This window comes from Pecten maximus, chromosome 5, assembly GCF_902652985.1.
Source record: "Pecten maximus chromosome 5, xPecMax1.1, whole genome shotgun sequence".
NCBI lineage: Eukaryota > Metazoa > Mollusca > Bivalvia > Pectinida > Pectinidae > Pecten > Pecten maximus.
In genome coordinates, this window is record NC_047019.1 from 2,598,515 (window position 1) to 2,620,829 (window position 22,315).

The 22,315-nt window shown below is 38.7% G+C and overlaps 1 protein-coding gene across 1 annotated transcript; it reads right to left on the reverse strand.

Moving 5' to 3' along the window:
- Positions 1 to 12,091: 12,091 nt before the first annotated feature.
- LOC117326843 (mucin-16-like) lies at positions 12,092 to 20,463 on the reverse strand. Its single transcript, XM_033883620.1, has 7 exons — positions 20,334 to 20,463; positions 19,982 to 20,022; positions 15,278 to 15,320; positions 13,482 to 15,041; positions 12,984 to 13,124; positions 12,726 to 12,768; positions 12,092 to 12,269 (listed from the first exon to the last, which is right to left on the reverse strand). The coding sequence occupies exons 1-7, from the start codon at positions 20,368 to 20,370 to the stop codon at positions 12,200 to 12,202; spliced, it is 1,935 nt and encodes a 644-aa protein (XP_033739511.1). The 5' UTR covers positions 20,371 to 20,463; the 3' UTR covers positions 12,092 to 12,199.
- Between the last annotated feature and the right edge of the window lie 1,852 nt (positions 20,464 to 22,315).

Genomic DNA, 22,315 nt, shown 5'->3' on the forward strand with positions numbered 1-22,315 from the left:
ATATCAGTAAATATCATGGATTCATGACCATATGATTTTCAGTTAGTGAGTTAGATAGGTTTTACTACTCAATTAAGTACTTTTTGTATTTTATGCCAGTGACTTGGAACAGGCTAACCCAAGATGTGTTTGACTCAAGATTGATAACAATGGTGAAATGAGTACTTTTAAGCTGCTGGGATTCCAAGTGATATGAATTTTATGATCCTTAAACTCCAGCCTGCTCAGACCGTCATTGACACCAACATTGTGATAACTCTACGAGATCCTGACAAATACACATACAAGTTATTACGGCCAATTGATGTGGAGAGACTATGGAACAATATTATTCTGGAGCACCGAGACTGCGAAGAATATCTGAAGTTTGATTCCCAGAGTTCAAAGCAGCGTGGCGGGGATTGGCTAGAGAGACTGCAGTGTAATACCTGCCAATATGTCAGCAGCCATTACAAGTTGTATGAGGAGGAGGAGACAAAGTCAAGGGGACGGAAATGATAAACTCTGAATACATCCATGTAGACTACACCTATGGGAGCCTCTGTGTCAATGCAGCTATGATTGAGATATGCCTCGCCGCCAACATTACCTGACCTTCCCACACTGGTCTCCAATACACAGTAAACCATGTTGGAGAACAAATTGTGAAAATTAACACAGTGAGTTTAATGACCAATATTAGAAGAAATCTTGTCGGGGAGAATCAGTCTCTTGGATTACCTGACCCAGACTGTACAACAGTCCACGGTTTAGTGGAGAGAGGACCCCATACCAATTAGGAGCCACTCCAGCTAGTGACTTACCCAATATGTGAACAGCTGTCTATGAAAAAGAATACAGTCTCTCTTCACGGGCAATAAACTTTGTAGGAAAGTTTTAGACAGTGGGACCTCAACGTCAAATGTCCAGATCATGAAGGCCTGTGTTCAGCTAATATTCCCGAGGAAGCTGCTATTGGAAATGAGAGGAGACCTGGGCCACTGTTGTTGGAGAGAAATCTCAAGACACTCTCAAGGTTTCTCTGGACTCAGGAAGTCTCATCTTGGCTGTGGTAGACAGAAAAACACAAGACATTTAGCAAAAGGTATTAAGAAGAAAATGCTAAATCAAAATTTCAGTTCCAACATGTTCTGTTGACACAAAGGTTATACATACAGAACACTTAAGTCAAGACTGGCAAATGATATGTGAAGGCTAGGTGTAGGGCAGAACATGGAGACATTGAGAGAATTAAGGAGCATATGCTAGATACTATAGATTTAATAGGAATATGTGAACCATGAAGTGTGCTAATTACTAATAATGAACTGTGCTACTACACTTCATTGAAATATTTCTTATGTTATGTAATTATTATGAACATTGTACATATAATATTAAACTCTAATTAAATCTTTAAACTTACATTCAATCTTTGTTTTATTTAACCCAATGAAATACATGTATACAATTTTTATAAGGCCCACGACCTTTACATGTTGGTGGTAGCATGTGTTTACAGATCTGTCTGCTGTTATTCACATGGCCTGACTGAGATGATCTTCACAAACGTCTGACTGTGAGACACATGAGAAATCTCTAACTCAGGGGGACATTCAGTTTGGTAAATTGATATCATAAAAGACAATCTATTTATGTACTAGCGGAAAAAAGAAAGTTAATTTTCAATAGTTATTATTTTACATTTTACATGATTCTTTTTTATGTGTTCATGGTGTGAGTTTTTCAATTATTTCATCATTACTGAATACATTTTGATGATTTTTGTTGTCCTAACACAGGCTGCGCTTGCGTGAACACCGTTAAAACATGGGTTCCCTATGATGTTTCCTGATCCAAATCAGTAGTGTGTGTGCCCACCCCTGCCATCAGTCACTACTCTTACTTTCTTAAACATTAACCCATCAAAGTGTTTATTTTCCCCATACAATAACAGACCCTCCCCCAAATCTAATGCTTTCCGTTACACAAGCCTCAGAATATCACTCACCACAACATCCATAGACACATTGTCATCCATCTGACAGTAAAGCGCAAATTGAGACTTGTCGGTGAACATCACGCGTCCCCAATGGACCAAATGAGATTGATTATAGGTACATGTGCCAGCAGCCACTGCATTCGACGTTGGCATCTGCGTTAGTGGTCGACCAGCATAGGGATGTCATGGTCTTAAATATACTCCAGCTAACTTGATGTGCCGTCTCCATCTAAAAATTGGTTATGAAGGTGAGACAGACATCGTAGATACCTCTATCTTGGCGTTGCAATGTTACAAGATATTGTTGTATCATGTATACCCGGTACCATATTGCTGGGCTATGTGACGTTACAATGGCCTTACCCCTATCAACTCAATCGCAGCATTTTGCTGTACAATCACTTCAAAAAGAAATATTTACTTTTACCTTTTTTCTGAATACTTACATTTTTAATATGTTGAAACGTATGACTTTGAAAATGAAATAAAATATGCATGGTTTAAAGAAATATTGTGTATGTGATCTATAGTAGCAGTGTACAGTAAACATGCCCAATTCTGAAAAATATGGCACATGTTTTAGATATGTAAACATTGCCAGTAAACCCTACAATTATTACCTCTAATAAAGTATATATATTTGTAATCTATACAACATTTCCAATTTTAATACAGCTCTGAAGGATAAATAAACTTATTTTTTCAATCTTTTTTAGAGCTGTAAATACCATGGTAACGACTTAAAAAAGCTTAAAAATTGCAAAATATTATGATGCTGGACCCAAAATGACACAATTATCTACACAATTTTTTTCCTGAAACCTATTTGAAATTAAATATATCTATCCCAAAGACAGAATTAATCTTGTGTTGACATATGTTGTACAGTACATTTTGCCCGCTATCTTACGTGTACCTCGTTTATTTTTTCATAAACAGCTGTGAGCTATTTGAAATCATGCGGTGAAAACAGAATTACTCTATAGATAGCTAATTAGCTACATGTATGACACATAAAACAGGAATAAGAGAGATCTAAAAACATCCCTTTGACACTGACAAATAAGACAAAATTCTACATACAGTTACTATGTATATTTCTGATACCATGTGATAGAAACAAGAGGCCCAGAGGGCCTGTATCGCTCACCTGGTTTCACGAGGTATGAAACAAGTATGATGCTTAAGTATATTTGTCACTGGTATTGCTATGTCAATATATATCATAAGCATTTTATATGGGTACATGTATATTGGTTTTATTTCAATACTAAAAATGCCAAAAAGTGCATTAATCCATGAAATGAAATTGACTTTTGGTGCGACCCCATAGGGATGCTACCACACAAATGTGAGTGATATCCATTGCTTAGTTTCAGAGAAGATCTTGTTTAGATTAATTGACCCCTTTTGACCCTGCCCTCTGCCCCCTGGGGGGTCAGCTCCTTCCTTTGTACAATTTTGAATTCCTGCCCTAATAGGATGCTACCAGTCAAACCATTGCTAAGTTTCAGAGAATAAGTTGTTTAAATCAATTAAGCCAAATTGACCCCTTTTGGCCCCACCCCTCAGCCCCCTGGCGGCCCGGGTCAACCCCAACATTTGTACAATTTTGAATCCCCACCCCATAGGGATGCTACCAGGCAAATATGAGTGATATCCATTGCTTAGTTTCAGAGCAGAAGTCATTTATATCAATTCTGCAAAACTGTCCCCTTTTGACCCTGCCCCTCAGCCCCCGGGGGGTCGGCCCCATCATTTGTACAATTTCAAATTCCTACCCCAAGGTGATGCTACCAGTAAAATATGAGAGATATCCATTGTTTGGTTCCAGAGAAGTCAATTATATGAATATAGCCAGATTGAGCACATTTGGCCCAGCCCCTCAGGCCCCTGGGGGGTCAGTCCCATCATTTGTACAATTTTGAATCCCCACCCAATAGTGATGCTACCAGGCAAATATGAGTGACAGGCATTGCTCGGTTTCAGAGAAGAAGTTGTTTATATCAATATAGCCAAATTGACCACATTCAGCCCCACCCCTCAGGCCCCTGGGGGGTCAGCCCCATCATTTGTACAATTTTGAACCCCCACCCCATAATGATGCTACCAGGCAAATATGAGCGATAGCCATTGCTTGGTTTCAGAGAAGAAGTCGTTTATATCAATATAGCTCAATTGACCACATTTGGCCCCGCCCCTCAGGCCCCTGGGGGGTCAGCCCCATCATTTGTACAATTTTGAATCCCCACCCCATAGTGATGCTACCAGGCAAATATGAAATAGGAAGGCCAGATACCCGGATTTAGTGGATATTTTTAACCTTTAGAGGTCAAGGTCGCGCACCTAAAGGTTGGCAATATGAAGATTCAACCCCACAAGCCGGAGCGGCTTGAATGAAAGAGAATGGTATTTGGAAATCGATGACAACGTTAACACTATGACCAGTCACCCTGACCACAAATATGTACAGTTCTTTCTAGCAAACACGTACGGTAGCCTATGTATTATACAATGTATCGTCTCGTATGCCGTTATTGATATATTTCTTTCTCTAAATTATAGAAATACACACCTAGTTGATAATGATGCAACATTCTAGTATATATATATTACACATTTAAGTAAATCGCGGACATATTTGCAGACCTATGCTATAATGTCAGCCGTTTTGGAATGAACACGGAAGAGCAAAACTATCTAAACATCCGGAGACGAATGCGCCTGCGCAATAGTTGTTTACATAAATATATTGACCTGGAGTTGATTCGCAAAGTTCAGGTTCATTTAGTCTTCACATTTCGCTAGCGTTATGCATTTCTCAAATCGTATGCATCTTGAAAACATCTACTGAATACATTTCAACATTTTCGGTAAAACTACTACATCAAACGAAGATGTTTTTGCAAGCAAATTATTTGAAGCGTAAGGCCATGGGGGCAGCCATATTTCATTGAAACAGACAGTAGATGGCGTATTGGTGAATGTGGTTACCAAATATGGTCATATTTCTCAGTCCAGTTCTTGATTGCAATAACCGAACATTAATGTTTGTTTAAAAACATTATGACAGGGCAGTAAGTCTGTAAGTTACAGTTGAATATGTATGGCTGCATACAAAGTTATAGAGTTCACAAGGATCAATAACATTAAATACAAAGGGCAATTACTCTGTTAGTTACTGTCAAATAATTCCTAATTTCAAACTTCCCCGAGATTTTGTTGATGTATGGCTGAATACAAAGTTTCATAAAACTTGTTTGATATTTACACTAGTTGTTGTGTTCACAAGGTATTGTTGATGGACGGACGCCAGAGTACAAATATTGAGAGTGCATATATATATCAAAACACAGACACAGAAATAAAGACACGAGACTGTACAAACAGTACAACTTTACAAACAGTACAACACCCAAATGATGGGATTACACAATGTTTACATTGAACCTGAGCGCCCAGCGGTGATGATAGACAGATATATATAGGGAATGACTGCTGAAGTGCTTAAACCATTGGGGTTAAATGGAGACTTCTGATAGGATCATTCTGTGTATACAAGGGTCAATGATCAGCCACTGAAACATACTAGAGACTGATAATATAAATGCAAAGGGAATTTTGTGAATATAGCTCACACTGTAAAGGTAACTTAACCTCTAGCCACACCAAAGCATACTACTCTGAAAAGTCTGGAGAACCTCAGAAGAAGAGATGGCCTTGACTTGAGATTGACAAGCTTGTTACTGACTCAGACACAGGCGCATAATAAAGAGGCCCACCGACCCGAACAGTCACCCGAGTTTAGAAACTTCAGTTAATTTGACCCTTTTTGGCCCCACCCATAAGCCTCTGGGGGTCACTGTCAGGGCCAACATGTGAATAACATTAAGCTGTCATCCTATGCTGATAATGTTATAACCATGTAGTTAAAACCTTAACCAACCACTTGGCCACTGTGGCCCTGTATGCTGAAGAGCATAACAATAAAGAAATGATGAGCTTGTGCTATTCGAGAGTGTATGATAGTTTGATATGATAACGTGTTTTTCCGCTATAATAAAGTCGGTCCATTTAGGTTCAGGTAGTGAGAGACAAGTCAGAATATATAAAGGCTTGATGAATTAGTGTACTTTAGTTCTCTTTTTTCTTCTACTAACCTTGGATTTGACAGTTATTGTAAAACTCAGTTTTTTTTCTAGATTTTGGGAAACATTTCCCAGACAGTTTCATCAGATAGCTTCATGCAGAAGCCATCATTAATGTTTTAATTACCAGAAATTATGGTCTGTGTATATAGACAATTGCATTAAGATAGATATAAATAGTCTTTTATTTACTCATTGATAAAGTGGTAGGAGGGGGGGGGGGGCACATAATTTACAATATAAGTTGACATTTTTCATTGTATTAGGTTTATAGCGGTGTTGGAGAAGAGTTCGAAATGTTTTTTTTTATTTATGCATGACAGACAAAAGGCCATTAGAATAGGTGACTTTGAGACTTCATCTCAGGGTACCTAATAAAAGTGGTACATCATGTACAAAGCCAACACCCAATCTGGACCCTATTTAACTTACAAGGAATTCAAGAAAAAACATCTCAAAGTGTGTAAAAGTTGAGGAAATAGTACCAGGATCCACTGGGAAAGAGTGACAAACAATCAAGAGAAGATTTCTTCTGGACCTAGCTGCTCGGTGTCAGGCAGAGTTGTCTCACCTTTATGACAGACTTACAGAGTGTGGCTCGTGGTGTCAGGGAGGCAAATGTAAAATTCTACAAAGGTGAACATATTGATAGTAGAACCAAATCACTTAGTGTGTGTAGGGAGACAAAGAAATAACTGGTTAACAGACAACTTGTACCTACCAAGTGATTTCAAGGTCAGTGGCGGAAATGGTTCTGTGGAACTTGTCCCTCCAAAAGGAAAATATTGTGGACAGATGCATGGTTAAAGCAGACTCTTCCCTCAAGTGTGAACTTCACTTGTAACTTCTCAGGGAGAGCTCATAGGGCTGTGTATTCTGTGAACCATGGACCGGGCAATGCCGTTAAAGAACTGTGTAGTAGGTTTGGGCGTCCAATCACAGACGCTCCGTGTCCAAGGACCTGGATAATGAACAGAAAAGACATTTATACAACGAAGCGTGAAGTCAACCATTGTAACATTCAAAAGAGACACAAAATATTATTATCACATGACAATGAAATTGATGAAGAAATTGATTTGAAAGACATAGTTATCATGGAGAAAAAGAAATGAAACATTAAAATATTGAGAATTTAAACATACTCTTTGTTGTTTTTATTGTACATATTACAATAAGTAAAGATAGACATACATACACGTACATACATTACACGCACACACTCACGCACTCAGACAGGACAGAGAGACAGAAATATTAATTTGTAACGTTATGTATAGATTCATATGCATATTTTCAGACAGAAGGCTCATGGTAGTGCAGATTCAGATCTTCTTTATACCGCTACCATTGAAATACAAAATACTGCTATCACAGTGTACATCTTAAAACATGACAACCTGCATGAACACTTGTTTTGTAATTTGCAGTGATTTCTGGCCTGGTTAGATTCATGTATTCCTTTTCAATACAACATTTAGATACCTGGATTCAAGAGTTGGCACTCTTCCTTTTATTTTGTTAATAGGATCAATCACAGGATAGCAAGTGAGTGATTCAGGCCCATTAGGCCTTTGTTGATGTTATTATCCACTGAATGGAGGGAGACAACAGGGATATTGCATTTTGTATCGTCATATTTTTGTGCAATATGACATGTATTTTTACAGAAATTTGAGATAATACCAAGTTTACTGAACCTTTAATTTGATGTTTGGATCAGTGAATATTTACATTCGGGATCAGGTCGAATTTTTTATCCATCTCTGTTGAAATTTTCAAATGTTTGACATAAAGTTGTAATTTTATATAGTCTTAAGGACTAAATCTAAATAAATTTATTAATTACATTTGTCTATCATCTGCTTACTGTACTCTGGTTTCATCCATCATGTTCTTATACACCTGTATTTATTTAGCCATGTTGTTTGGTCCAGTGTGTGTAGGTCCAGTGTGTGCATAGTGTGTGTGTCACAAGGTCCAGTGTGTGTAGGTCCAGTGTGTGTGTAGCACTGTAGGCCCAGTGTTTGTGTGCAGGTTCAGTGTGTATGTGTGTCAGAGTGTGAGAGGATAGTTCTGTCCTTCAATGTCTGGTATGAATTTGTTAAATCAATAAAACCACCTTAACTTTATATATCTTGAGTTTATGTTTTGTTTGAAATTCTTCACATACAAATTATAACTCAGAATGGAAGATTCCGATGGACCCATGATCAGCGAAACTGGGTATTTTAAGGTGTCGGTTTGAGACAAAAATCACCCCATATAAATGACAAGTCTGGTCTGATTAAAATGAAGTCATCTAGTCATCCAGGGGAGTGGGGGTGGTGGTGGTGCTAAAAATGGTCAATGGCGTCTTCGGTGCGACTTTCTGATCAAAGGGTAGCAGGTTTTTCAGAACCATTGGGCCTTTGATGTTATTATACAATCTGTGTGAATCAGACACTTAAATATATATCTCTGTGTGAATGGAGGGAGAAAGCAAGGAGATTGTATTCTGTATCTTTACGCTAGCCTATCGGTAGAAGAATATTCATACCCTGCCTACACTACGACGACCATCTGTCAGAAATTGTCCGTCCGTCGTCCAGAGCTACGTACGTTATCGCAGCTAGCCTATCGGATGCAGAATTCGTAGTCTAGATTTCATTTTTTTTCTCGCTGGGAGAATCGTAATGCATGCAAATCAAAACTTTTGCAGCCTACGCGCCTGGCCCAAATATATATGGAATCTGTTACAACATGAATTAAGCTCGACGTAAATACGTATTCATAAGAGAAACTTCCGACAACTTTCCATACCATGCCATGGCTGGAATGGCGAGAGATTCATTAACTTGAAAAAATGATTCAGACATAATTTTAGAGCTAATACTTTACCTTATATTGTATACGAAGCATGCCTGGATCCTTCGCAATGTTATCAAGTAGTTTATAATTGTTTTATGCTTGAAAAGCCATTGCAAACATGGTTATTCTGTAAAATTCTGTGAGAAAACTCCACATTTGTTTACTTTGGCGGACTCCACAGTACGACTTCATTTCTCGACGCTGATTGGCTAATACTAACCGGATGGTGCGATTTCTCGTACGCCACACCCGGTCCCGGACCCGAACCCCAGTACTAAGAATATTGATATTATTTGTATCTCAACGACTAAATGTATAAATCTCATGTTTTTAGATTTGTGTTCAGTTATTGCTAACCTTAATCAGTAACGTATGTCCATCTGCCTGTGATAGTTAAAGTTGAAGGCTCACATGGAGATAAGTGGATGATGATGATGATGATGATGATGATGATGATATCATACATGTGATGTAATAATGATTTCATGTGCGAGTGTATATGTTATATTTTTATATTAGACTTTGCTGAATAACTTGAAAAATGAAATAAACAAAACACAAAAAAAAAAAAAAAAAACATGAATTGGAATTTTGGTATTATTTTCCAGATCAGATGACAGACATTTCAGACGCTGATTGCTATGGATTCAAATTTCCACATCTGAAGGAAATCTGCGTTTTAAAAAAACATGAGATTGTTTTAGGGTTCATCGCCCAATTTTTCACAACTTGAGGATATATCGTGATAGCAAAAATTTCACTCAAAGGTGATCTTAGTGCTTTCTGAGAGGTTCGAGCAGTTAAATTTAGGAGCGATACAATCACAGGGGGCTAACTCAATGAAAATGGAATTTACCATACATATTTCGTATTTACTGGATGGACTGGTCAATATAAAACGACCATATGATTTTTTTCAGAAAAATCGAGATTTAAAAGATTATTAAAAAATCGAGGTAATTACTAATAATCTAATTACCTCGATTTTTTAATAATCTTTTAAATCTCGATTTTTCTGAAAAAAATCATATGGTCGTTAAGTATATTGACCAGTCCATCCAGTAAATACGAAATATGTATGGTAAATTCCATTTTCATTGAGTTAGCCCCCTGTGGATACAATCTCTACCAGAGTTATCATTCCTTACACTCACAATTACCTCTGTAAACGGCTCACTGGAATTTTAAGATTCTTGAAAAACACATTTCTGATGCATAAATATTTCTTTTTATCATTTTTCAGTTTTCTTTTACAATATTTACTCCTAGATGAAGTCCAGTTAATACGGAAAAGGAGTATATCATTAGATTATTTACATAAATACTACAGATTATATATATATGTAGTAGAGTGCAAGGCACACTGGGAGAGATTGCTAAAACATTGGAAGAAGACATCAAAATGGTAGAAGTGATACTGGTGTATAGAACATACACCTTTCAAACTTATTATGATGAATTTTCCTGCAGTAGATTAATTCAGCAACAGCAACATAAACAACAACAACATTCATATTGATTGTACATTATGTTACATTTATTTCTTCAAAATTAAACTGTATGCATTACAATAATATGCATAGATCTATATCATTGTATGTAAATATGAGAGTATTCATGGCAATGATGATATTCTTAAAAAAATATGTGTAATATTATCAAGAAGTTAACTTAAATGATGACTTATCACATAATATTTAAACCTGAGCAATGATGACTTATCACACAATATATAAGCCTGAGAGATGATGACTTATTACACAATATATAAACCTGAGCAATGATGACTTATTACACAATATTTAAACCCGAGTGATGATGACTTTAAGTACATACTAACGTACAACTTGACTTCTAAACTTGATACAATGGTATTGGTAGTGGAATTATGCAAAATTGCCAACATCGAATAAATAACCTATACATTAAAATTGAGAACCAAATAACCAGACTCTTGATTTAGAATTTATTTCAATACATTTATTTTTAACCTTAAAGAGTCCTTCTTCCCATTTAATAGATAGTCAGTCTTAAAATATCGGCTCCGGAATCCGTCCCATCGAATCTGTCTTCTAGGCAATAATTTTATGATATTTAAAGTTATGAACTTTAAATTTAGCCTGCATTCCAATCAGATCTGTCTCTTCATGAAATACAGACCAATAAATGGTAGAAAATTTAAAGTACAAAATTTAGACCAACAACTTCACATAATCCACAACAGCTAAACCAAAGATTACCAATTTCAGATCTAATATTACTGGTCAGGTTTAATTATCTACTGGGTCCTTTTTAATTTATGATAAAATACTACAGATTAGTAATAAATAAGTTAGGTGTTATCTATCAGTCATCAGCATTAACTTTATAGTTCAAAAGAACAATATTAAATCAACTTTATATTAAAACTAGAAATTGTCATGGACAATTTGACGGGCTTAAAAAAGAACAATATTAAATCAACTTTATATTAAAATTATTTTGTAAACACATAGTCAAGAAATGTCAAAAATGTGTAGATTAATGTGTAAGAAATACAGGTAAAAAAACTGTACAATCCAGGTATTTTCTGTTTCCTAAAAAATCTGCTATAAATGTATAAACTCAATAAAAAATGGAAAATATATACATATTAAATAAATGTAAGTACAATCCAGGTACTTCTCTGTTTCCAAAAAAAAATCTGCTACAAATGTATAAACTCTTTAAAAAAAGAAATCTAAGAGAGATATACATACATAAGCGCAAAAGTTATATGATAACATAGGTAAATCCATCCAACAGTACTCTGAGACATTCTACTCAATAACAGACAGACAAGGCATATCATACCAATTATTGACTTACAATGAGGTACATTGTACAAAAGTTAAACCAGAGGTTTATATAGATATTAATGGTTCAGTGGAAAGCAAAAAAAAAAAAAAATCAAACTTTAACAAAATGTTTTGAATCTCAAATGTCATGACTGGTGTAGTTTTACTATAATCATATAAAAAATGTTATCTTCATTTATACATATAATCAGTATTTTTATCTTTAATTTTCACAATTGCCAACTTTTTAAGATGTTTACAGAGAGATAATATGAGTTTCTTTTAATTCTTAATAATTATGTGTTAAAAAAAGTACATTTCTAATTTCCTTTGACAAATGCCTATAAAGTAATCGAAAAATATGGCAAGTATGACATTTTTTTGAGTAAAAAATTATACAGAGTTTAAAGCATTTGCTCGCTTTTGTAATTTGGTATAATGTAGTCCTCCACAAAGTCTTCATCAAAGTTGTCTCTGCAATGAAGAACATGCACGTAAATTTATCATTAATATTTAAACAAGCGTATCAATCATTTGATTTTGTAGTTCCAAATATTTGGTTAGAGGGAAGATTTCCTGGTTGTAAATGATGAAGTCCTTTCCGAGATAATTTCCATTTTTTTGACAATCATTAGAGATACTTGTCAACAAATTCCAGTTTTTCTTCAAGATATTATCATAGATATATTTGTAAGTGTTGTGCAATGCAAAATTCATGTAAGTAGCTATGATATGCAATAGATACATTTGAGCGGGGTCCAAACATAACCATGAAAGACCAGTGTAGGTTACCAGTCTAAATTATTTTCCTATGGGATGCCTGTCATCCTTGCATAGGAAAATGAGACCCAAACATAAAATATGCAAGACTGCATGTTTGGTATTGTAGGTTGGGCCCCATTTATAAATGTACTGTTCAAAGTTACATACCTGCTTGAGAACAGATGGGTTAAAACACAACTGGCCTGGAAATCTGAAAATAAATAAATCATGCAAACATTGAAAAGTTCACTGGTATGTATTTTCAAAAGTTGGTGATATTTTAGTGAAGAAGTCCGCTGACAATATTCGATGTAATTATATGTGGCTCCAAGGATAATGCACCAATAATGCTTAAGCATATTCATCATTTGTTATAAGTGTGACTGTCATCTGACAAATAGTGTAGTCATTAACTCCCAAACTTACTGTCGGTGTACACAGGCAATGGGGCGAGTTTGGGTAGTCCCTGGGGTTTGTCCATGTCTCTGCCCTCCTCACTCGGTTGAAATTCTATTCCTTTATAAATGCTGTTACTATCACACTTCTTTCTTTTCTTTGGTCTTTGTTCTATGGCGGAAAATATTAATTAGCCAATGATTTTCACACTTGTGTAGTTAAAACTTGGTTGACAGATCATAACACATGAATGATGTGTGAGAGTTTTTCCCCTTAATATGTACTTAGAATTTCCACATAAGTTTTTGATATTTTAATAGGTCCTTCTGATGAAACATATATAGGCTAGTGGCTGAACCCTATAGGTAAGGGTTCCAAATAGGACAGAACAGACATACTAAATTTAAAATATCCTAGTAATAGGCGAGATATTCTTCCCAGAAAACTCTCTTGTCTATCTAACATAATGGAGGTGAAAATATAAATCTAATGAAATATCAATGCATTTTAACATCTCATATAACTTACCGGTACTTTTTGCCCACTCATGGTCACAGGAATCAACATTAGTTTGTATTTCTGTTTTTCTCTCCTTCTGATAATCTGTGACATCTACTTCTGTAGTTTTGACAGTAATCATATCTGGTTCTGCTGTTTTGAGGGTAATAACATCTGGTTTGACATTTCTGACATTATAAACTTTCGCCATGTTGGTATCTGATCTTGCTGCTTTGACAGTTTTGACTTCGGCTTTGGCTGCTTTTGTTTCATACTTAACCATTTTGGAATCAGAATCGGAGACTTCAACTGTTTTGACTTTTGCTTTGACTACATTTTTTTTTAACTTTGACAGAGTGCTTGACTTTTCATTGGTTGTTTTTGCTGGAAGTGTCAACTTCACCAAGGTAGTTTTGGGTTGAAATTTTGTGTTTTCCACAGCGACTGTCTTTGACAGAGTGCTTGACTTTTCAATGATTGTCTCTGCTGGAAGTGTCAACTTCACCAAGGTGGTCTTTGGTTGATAGTTTGTGTTTTCTACAGCAACAGTCTTTGACAGAGTGCTTGACTTTTCAATTGTTGTCTTTGCTGGAAGTGTCAACTTCACCAAGGTGGTCTTTGGTTGATAGTTTGTGTTTTCTACATCGACTGTCTTTGACAGAGTGCTTGACTTTTCAATTGTTGTCTCTGCTGGAAGTGTCAACTTCACCAAGGTGGTCTTTGGTTGATAGTTTGTGTTTTCTACAGCAACAGTCTTTGACAGAGTGCTTGACTTTTCAATTGTTGTCTTTGCTGGAAGTGTCAACTTCACCAAGGTGGTCTTTGGTTGATAGTTTGTGTTTTCTACATCGACAGTCTTTGACAGAGTGCTTGACTTTTCAATTGTTGTCTTTGCTGGAAGTGTCAACTTCACCAAGGTGGTCTTTGGTTGATAGTTTGTGTTTTCTACATCGACTGTCTTTGACAGAGTGCTTGACTTTTCAATGACTGTCTTTGCTGGAAGTGTCAACTTCACCAAGGTGGTCTTTGGTTGATAGTTTGTGTTTTCCACAGCGACTGTCTTTGACAGAGTGCTTGACTTTTCAATTGTTGTCTTTGCTGGAAGTGTCAACTTCACCAAGGTGGTCTTTGGTTGATAGTTTGTGTTTTCTACATCGACAGTCTTTGACAGAGTGCTTGACTTTTCAATTGTTGTCTTTGCTGGAAGTCTCAACTTCACCAAGGTGGTCTTTGGTTGATAGTTTGTGTTTTCTACATCGACTATCTTTGACAGAGTGCTAGACTTTTTAATGGTTGTCTTTGCTGAAAGTGTCAACTTCACCAAGGTAGTTTTGGGTTGATATTTTGTGTTGTCCACAGCGACTGTCTTTGATAGAGTGCTTGACTTTTCAGTGGTTGTCTTTGCTGGAAGTGTCAACTTCACCAAGGTGGTCTTTGGTTGATATTTTGTGTTTTCTACATCGACTGTCTTTGACAGAGTGCTTGACTTTTCAAATTGTTGATAATTGGACTTTCCATCAGTATTAGATACTTGCATGGATTTGGCAGTCTTGCATGACTTAACCACTTCAGTTGTCATATTCTTTTGCTCTAAAAGGTAACACAAGTTTATCATCAATTCAATTTTTTTAGCAAATAAAATTAAATTAAAAAGGGTAGGTGTAATATTTGTCTTTTTTAATTTGACTGATTTCATTCTTATATATCAACAAAATTTAGTGTTGGGTGATACATACATGTATTAATACTGCTAAGATACGGAATTAAAGCTGTCTTTAGCTTCAGGTATCACACCAATATTAAAACGAAAGATTATAGAATAATACCTGTGGCCTTCATGTAGTACCCTTCCTCTCTGAGTAATGAATCCTACAACAGAATAAAACATGATCACATGTGATAATTATTAGAATTTGGTTTATATTATGATATTGAAGTGCTATAAAAAAAGATGGGGAGTGTGGACTGACGATTGGAATGGGGATTAGGGGAAAGGAGAGAACAACAGGAATGGGGAATTTAGTAGGAGTGTGGGGTGATGGGGATTAGAGGGAAAGGAGAGATTGACAGGAGTGGGAGATAGGTAGAGTGTGGGGTGATGGTGATTAGAGGGAAGGGGAGAACAACAGGAGTGGGGAGATTAGTAGGAGTGTGGGGTAATGGGGATTAGAGGGAAAGGGGAGAACAACAGGAGTGGGGAGATTAGTACGAGTGTGGGGTAATGGGGATTAGAGGGAAAGGGGAGAACAACAGGAGTGGGGAGATTAGTAGGAGTGTGGGGTAATGGGGATTAGAGGGAAAGGGGAGAACAACAGGAGTGGGGAGATTAGTAAGAGTGTGGGGTAATGATGGGGATTAGAGGGAAAGGGGAGAACAACAGGAGTGGGGAGATTAGTAGGAGTGTGGGGAAATGATGGGAAGGGGGATTAGAGGGAAGGGGGAGAACAACAGGAGTGGGGAGATTAGTACGAGTGTGGGGTAATGGGGATTAGAGGGAAAGGGGAGAACAACAGGAGTGGGGAGATTAGTACGAGTGTGGGGTAATGGGGATTAGAGGGAAAGGGGAGAACAACAGGAGTGGGGAGATTAGTACGAGTTTGGGATAATGGGGATTAGAGGGAAAGGGGAGAACAACAGGAGTGGGGAGATTAGTAAGAGTGTGGGGTAATGATGGGGATTAGAGGGAAAGGGGAGAACAACAGGAGTGGGGAGATTAGTAGGGGTGTGGGGTAATGGGGATTAGAGGGAAAGGAGAGATTGACAGGAGTGGGAGATAGGTAGGAGTGTTGGGTGATGGGGATTAGAGGGAAGGGGAGAACAACAGGAGTGGAGAGATTAGTAGGAGTGTGGGGTAATGGGGATTAGAGGGAAGGGGAGAACAACAGGAGTGGGGAGATTAGTAGGAGTGTGGGGAAATGATGGGAAGGGGGATTAGAGGGAAAGGAGAGATTGACAGGAGTGGGGAGATTAGTAGGAGTGTGGGGTAATGGGGATTAGAGGGAAAGGGAAGAATGGCAGGAGTGGGGAGATTAGTAGGAGTGTGGGGTAATGGGGAATAGAGGGAAAGGGGAGAACAACAGGAGTGGGGAGATTAGTAGGAGTGTGGGGTAATGGCGACTAGAGGGAAAGGGAAGAATGGCAGGAGTGGGGAGATTAGTAGGAGTGTGGGGTAATGGGGAATAGAGGGAAAGGGGAGAACAACAGGAGTGGGGAGATTAGTAGGAGTGTGGGGTAATGGCGACTAGAGGGAAAGGGAAGAATGGCAGGAGTGGGGAGATTAGTAGGAGTGTGGGGTAATGGGGAATAGAGGGAAAGGGGAGAACAGGAGTGGGGAGATTAGTAGGAGTGTGGGGTAATGGGGATTAGAGGGAAAGGGAAGAATGGCAGGAGTGGGGAGATTAGTAGGAGTGTGGGGTAATGGGGACTAGAGGGAAAGGGGAGAACAACAGTAGTGGGGAGATTAGTAGGAGTGTGGGGTAATGGGGAATAGAGGGAAAGGGGAGAACAACAGGAGTGGGGAGATTAGTAGGAGTGTGGGGGTAATGACGGGAAGGGGGATTAGAGGGAAAGGAGAGAATGACAGGAGTGGGGAGATTAGTAGGAGTGTGGGGTAATGGGGATTAGAGGGAAAGGGGAGAACAACAGGAGTGGGGAGATTAGTAGGAGTGTGGGGTAATGGGGATTAGAGGGAAAGGGAAGAATGGCAGGAGTGGGGAGATTAGTAGGAGTGTGGGGTAATGGGGATTAGAGGGAAAGGGGAGAACAACAGGAGTGGGGAGATTAGTAGGAGTGTGGGGTAATGATGGGAAGGGGGATTAGAGGGAAAGGAGAGAATGACAGGAGTGGGGAGATTAGTAGGAGTGTGGGGTAATGGGGATTAGAGGGAAAGGGGAGAACAACATGAGTGAGGAGATTAGTAGGAGTGTGGGGGTAATGATGGGAAGGGGGATTAGAGGGAGAAGGGGAGAATTGCAGGAGTGGGGAGATTAGTAGGGGTGTGGGGTAATGATGGGAAGGGGGATTAGAGGGAGAAGGGGAGAATGGCAGGAGTGGGGAGATTAGTAGGAGTGTGGGGTAATGGGGATAAGAGGGAAAGGGGAGAACAACAGGAGTGAGGAGATTAGTAGGGGTGTGGGGTAATGGCGATTAGAGGGAAAGGGGAGAACAACAGGAGTGGGGAGATTAGTAGGGGTGTGGGGTAATGGGGATTAGAGGGAGAAGGTAGAGTGGCAGGAGTGGGGAGATTAGTAGGAGTGTGGGGTAATGGGGATTAGAGGGAAAGGGGAGAACAACAGGAGTGAGGAGATTAGTAGGGGTGTGGGGTAATGGCGATTAGAGGGAAAGGGGAGAACAACAGGAGTGGGGAGATTAGTACGAGTGTGGGGGTAATGACGGGAAGGGGGATTAGAGGGAAAGGAGAGAATGACAGGAGTGGAGAGATTAGTACAAGTGTGGGGGTAATGGCGATTAGAGGGAAGGGGGAGAACAACAGTAGTGGGGAGATTAGTAGGAGTGTGAGGTAATGGGGATTAGAGGGAAAGGAGAGAACAACAGGAGTGGGGAGATTAGTACGAGTGTGGGGTAATGGGGATTAGAGGGAAAGGGGAGAACAACAGGAGTGGGGAGATTAGTACGAGTGTGGGGTAATGGGGATTAGAGGGAAAGGGGAGAACAACAGGAGTGGGGAGATTAGTAGGGGTGTGGGGTAATGGGGATTAGAGGGAAAGGGGGAGAACAACAGGAGTGGGGAGATTAGTACGAGTGTGGGGTAATGGGGATTAGAGGGAAAGGGGAGAACAACAGGAGTGGGGAGATTAGTAGGGGTGTGGGGTAATGGGGATTAGAGGGAAAGGGGAGAACAACAGGAGTGGGAGATAGGTAGGAGTGTGGGCTAAAGATGGAAATAGGGATTAGAAGGAAAGGGGAAAATGACAGGAGTGGAAGATTGGTAGATGTCGGGCTATCGACGGAAATAGGGTTGAGAGGGAAAGGGAGAAAGGCAGCTAGGAGTAAGAGATTGGTAGGGGTGTTGGCTAATGACAACAGGAATAGGGATGAGAAAGAAAGGGGAGAATGGCGGGAGTGTGAGATTAGTTTGGGGTGTCAGCTAACAACATGAATGGGGATGAGAGGGAAGGGGGAATGGGGATGAGAGGGAACGGGGAATGGGGATGAGAGGGAACGGGGAATGGCAGGAGAGGGAGATTGGGAGGTATTGGGCTAACAACAGGAACAGGGATGAGAGGGAACGACAGCAAGGAGATGTAGATTGGTAGGAGCAAGGGCTAATGATTGAAAAGGGGATAAGAGGGAAAGGGGAGAATGACAGAGAGGGTGATTGCTTGGTGTGGGGCTAACGATGGGAAAGGGAATGTATCATAATTATAGGAATATATCGATAGAATTCAATCACAACAAGCAACAGGATTTGATGGTTCTTGGATATTTATTTGGTCTACTGGTTTCGCCCATATAATGGGCTTCTTCAGGACAAAGTTTTAGGGTATTTCTACCCCTAAAGTACTAAAAATGTGGGCCCATATACATTGTTATCTATGACATCATTAACAAAGTTATAGTAATTATAGGAATATGGTGGTTTAGTGGGGAGGTTGGGGAAGTATGTGTTACTGTATCATAATTATAGGTATACAGGTGGTTTAGTGGGGAGGACGGGGGGAAATATGTGTTACTGTATCATAATTATAGGTATACAGGTGGTTTAGTGGGGAGGATGGGGGAAGTATGTGTTACTGTATCATAATTATAGGTATACAGGTGGTTTAGTGGGGAGGATGGGGGAAGTATGTGTTACTGTATCATAATTATAGGTATACAGGTGGTTTAGTGGGGAGGATGGGGGAAGTATGTGTTACTGTATCATAATCATAGGTAAACAGGTGGTTTAGTGGGGAGGTTGGGGAAGTTTGTGTTACTGTATCATAATTATAGGAATATGGGTGGTTTAGTGGAGAGGTTGGGGAAGTATGTGTTACTGTATCATAATTATAGGTATACGGGTGGTTTAGTGGGGAGGTTGGGGAAGTATGTTTTTACTTCATCATAATTATAGGAATATGGTGGTTTAGTGGGGAGGATGGGGGAAGTATGTTTTACTGTATCATAATTATAGGTATACAGGTGGTTTAGTGGGGAGGATGGGGAGTTATGTGTTACTGTATCATAATTATAGGTACAGTATACGGGTGGTTTAATGGGGAGGATGGGGAAATATGTGTTACTGTATCATAATTATAGGAATACGGGTGGTTTAGTGGGGAGGTTGGGGGAAGTGGATACTCCTTTAAAAGCATGAAAAAAAGAATATGATCACACGGAGGTAAAATCAAACGAGGTCATAGTTAAAATGTATTCTCATTGAAAACACACAGTATCTGACCTCACTACATAAACTTCCCAAATCTCATGATCATTGATAATATGTAAGTTGTGTAGCAAGTTTATATTTTGTCACTTATTTTTTTATGAATAATTTCAGTCAATGACAAAATGATAATCTGAATATTTACCGTGGTATAATTATTTTCACTCCTCGTTACCTTCACGGGATCTGGAAATGAAAACAAAGCAAATGGTTTCAAAGTAAAGTACAATAAACCGTGTACCAGACGACCAACTCATATGGCAAATAAATTGTGACAAGCCCCTGTGATACAATACAAGAGTAACAAGACATGGTCCGAATTCACTTTTTGCGATCTTGATATGCAGATAAACCGCCGTGTTACAAGGCAGCTTTAATTTAATGCGATATAAGGCCTAACATCAGAACCATTCGGATTATAGTTTATACAGGAGACTGATGGGTGAAAGGAGGAGAGTTTAGCACCACCATGTCCAATTGTAAAGTAAGACACTTACCGTCCGGTAAGGACAAAATGCTCGGAACTTCAAGCATATCGTGGTCTACACATAACGTGAGAAATCATCACACCATCACATGTTAGTGGATTCCTACGGAAACCAACTTCGTAACTAAGGCGCCGCAAAAACTCACGTGATAGGGGAACAATATAGTCACGTGACTAACGGGCGAGTTCGTTTCGGGTCTCGTTTGATTCGTCTGACAGGAATTTGACAATTGTAATGTAGGTCGCCCGTCGGTCGGTAGATCTATTGGATTATATTGTTAAGCTTGTACATGTATGTACAAAAACGGAAATGAGTTTGATTTGGTCATATTTGCCATCAATGCAAATAAAATCAACACAGATGACAAACGTATTAACTAAAGTTTACAGCAGCCCGGGTGTAAAGCTCCAGAGCGTCATCGTTGCCACAGGTGTAAAATACGGAAATGGTTAAGTTTCCTATTTAACTATTACTAATCAATTAAATAAGACTTGATAATGACAAAATATATAATTCCGATAAACTGTGATATTTAGACATTTCGATGGCGGATTTTGCTGTATATGTTGCATAGTCCGTGGATTGGGGCATAATTTGGTCATACCCGCCTACACCGTGGGCAAATTAGCAGAAAACGAGAAGTGTTTTTCCTGTCCGTTATCCGTGCAACTTATAGCCAATATATCATATTGTTCCGTGGTCGGGTTATTATCCTTGAAGGACAGTATTATCACATCAGAAGAAAAGAAAAAAAAAGAGAAAACAAATCCCAACCGTCTTCGGCGTTCATTTTCCAGAGAAATTATCGTTGCCCGGATGTAAAAATTCATCGACGCCCAGGTGTATGAACCCGGTGAGAATGATGTGATTAGATCTGTGTATAGTACTGTAAAAGTTGCGTAAGCTAATTGTGCATTATCTAATTATTTCCATTGTGATAATAGATTATTTCAGGGGGAAATTTTCTCTCCCCTATTGTTCCCTTTTTACGTCAATGATTGTGAGATCCAAACTATTAATATATTTTTACATACGTATGCTGATGACATGGTAGTTTTGGCTGAGACCCCTGAAGGGCTACAACAAATGTAATATTAAATATCAAACTACACGAGAAAATGGGACCAAACTTGAATACAGGCAAGACTGGTGGAATACCTAGGGTAGGGACCGTCGTGTCTTAGTGGTTAAGGAGTCCCGACACTTTACCACTAGCCCTCCACCTCTGGGTTATGAGTTCGAAACCTACGTGGGGCAGTTGCCAGGTACTGACAGGGGGTAAATCGGTTATCATTTTACTTCTTTTTTTTTATCCAAGTGAAAATTAACTACATTGTAACTTAAAACTAAATACTTTATATCAAATATGCATTTAATGTTGATAGAATAAAAAAAGACACTGTAAAAGCTCTATGTCAAAAGATGATATGAATGCGGGAAACCACCCTCGAAAGTTAGCCAATGATGCAACTTTACGGTTATTATCATTTTTTTTCGCAAATAAGAATGTTTTATATGTTATAGATTTAAGGTCTGTATTCAAAAACGAAACTGGCCAATATGCGCCATAACTCTTTGCTGTTTATGTTTGACCTCTTGTAATACACATATGTGTGTCTGAGTGATCTGTGATAAATAAACATCTTAAATCTGTCATTAAAGTATCGATAGCTTTACTTCGTGTACACATACGTCAGCAATCGAAGTACACCTTGAGCATCAATTCAGCAGCCAATCAGGAACGAGCACGAATCTCGGTGCCTCGGCCATCGACTTGAATACATAACTGACAGCTGGAGCTTGTTTTGTAAGCCAATAAAAGATCGGGGGAGGAGCTCGAAGTCGGGAACCGTCAACTAGCGTGCGACCAGTGTGACCTGCATAACGGATGAACGTTACTTTTCTGCTACGTACTAGGCCGTGGCTCTTCTGGAACTCGTAAAAAGTTTTACATATTTGACCCTTGTGACATCGAAAATAGGCCAAGAAGT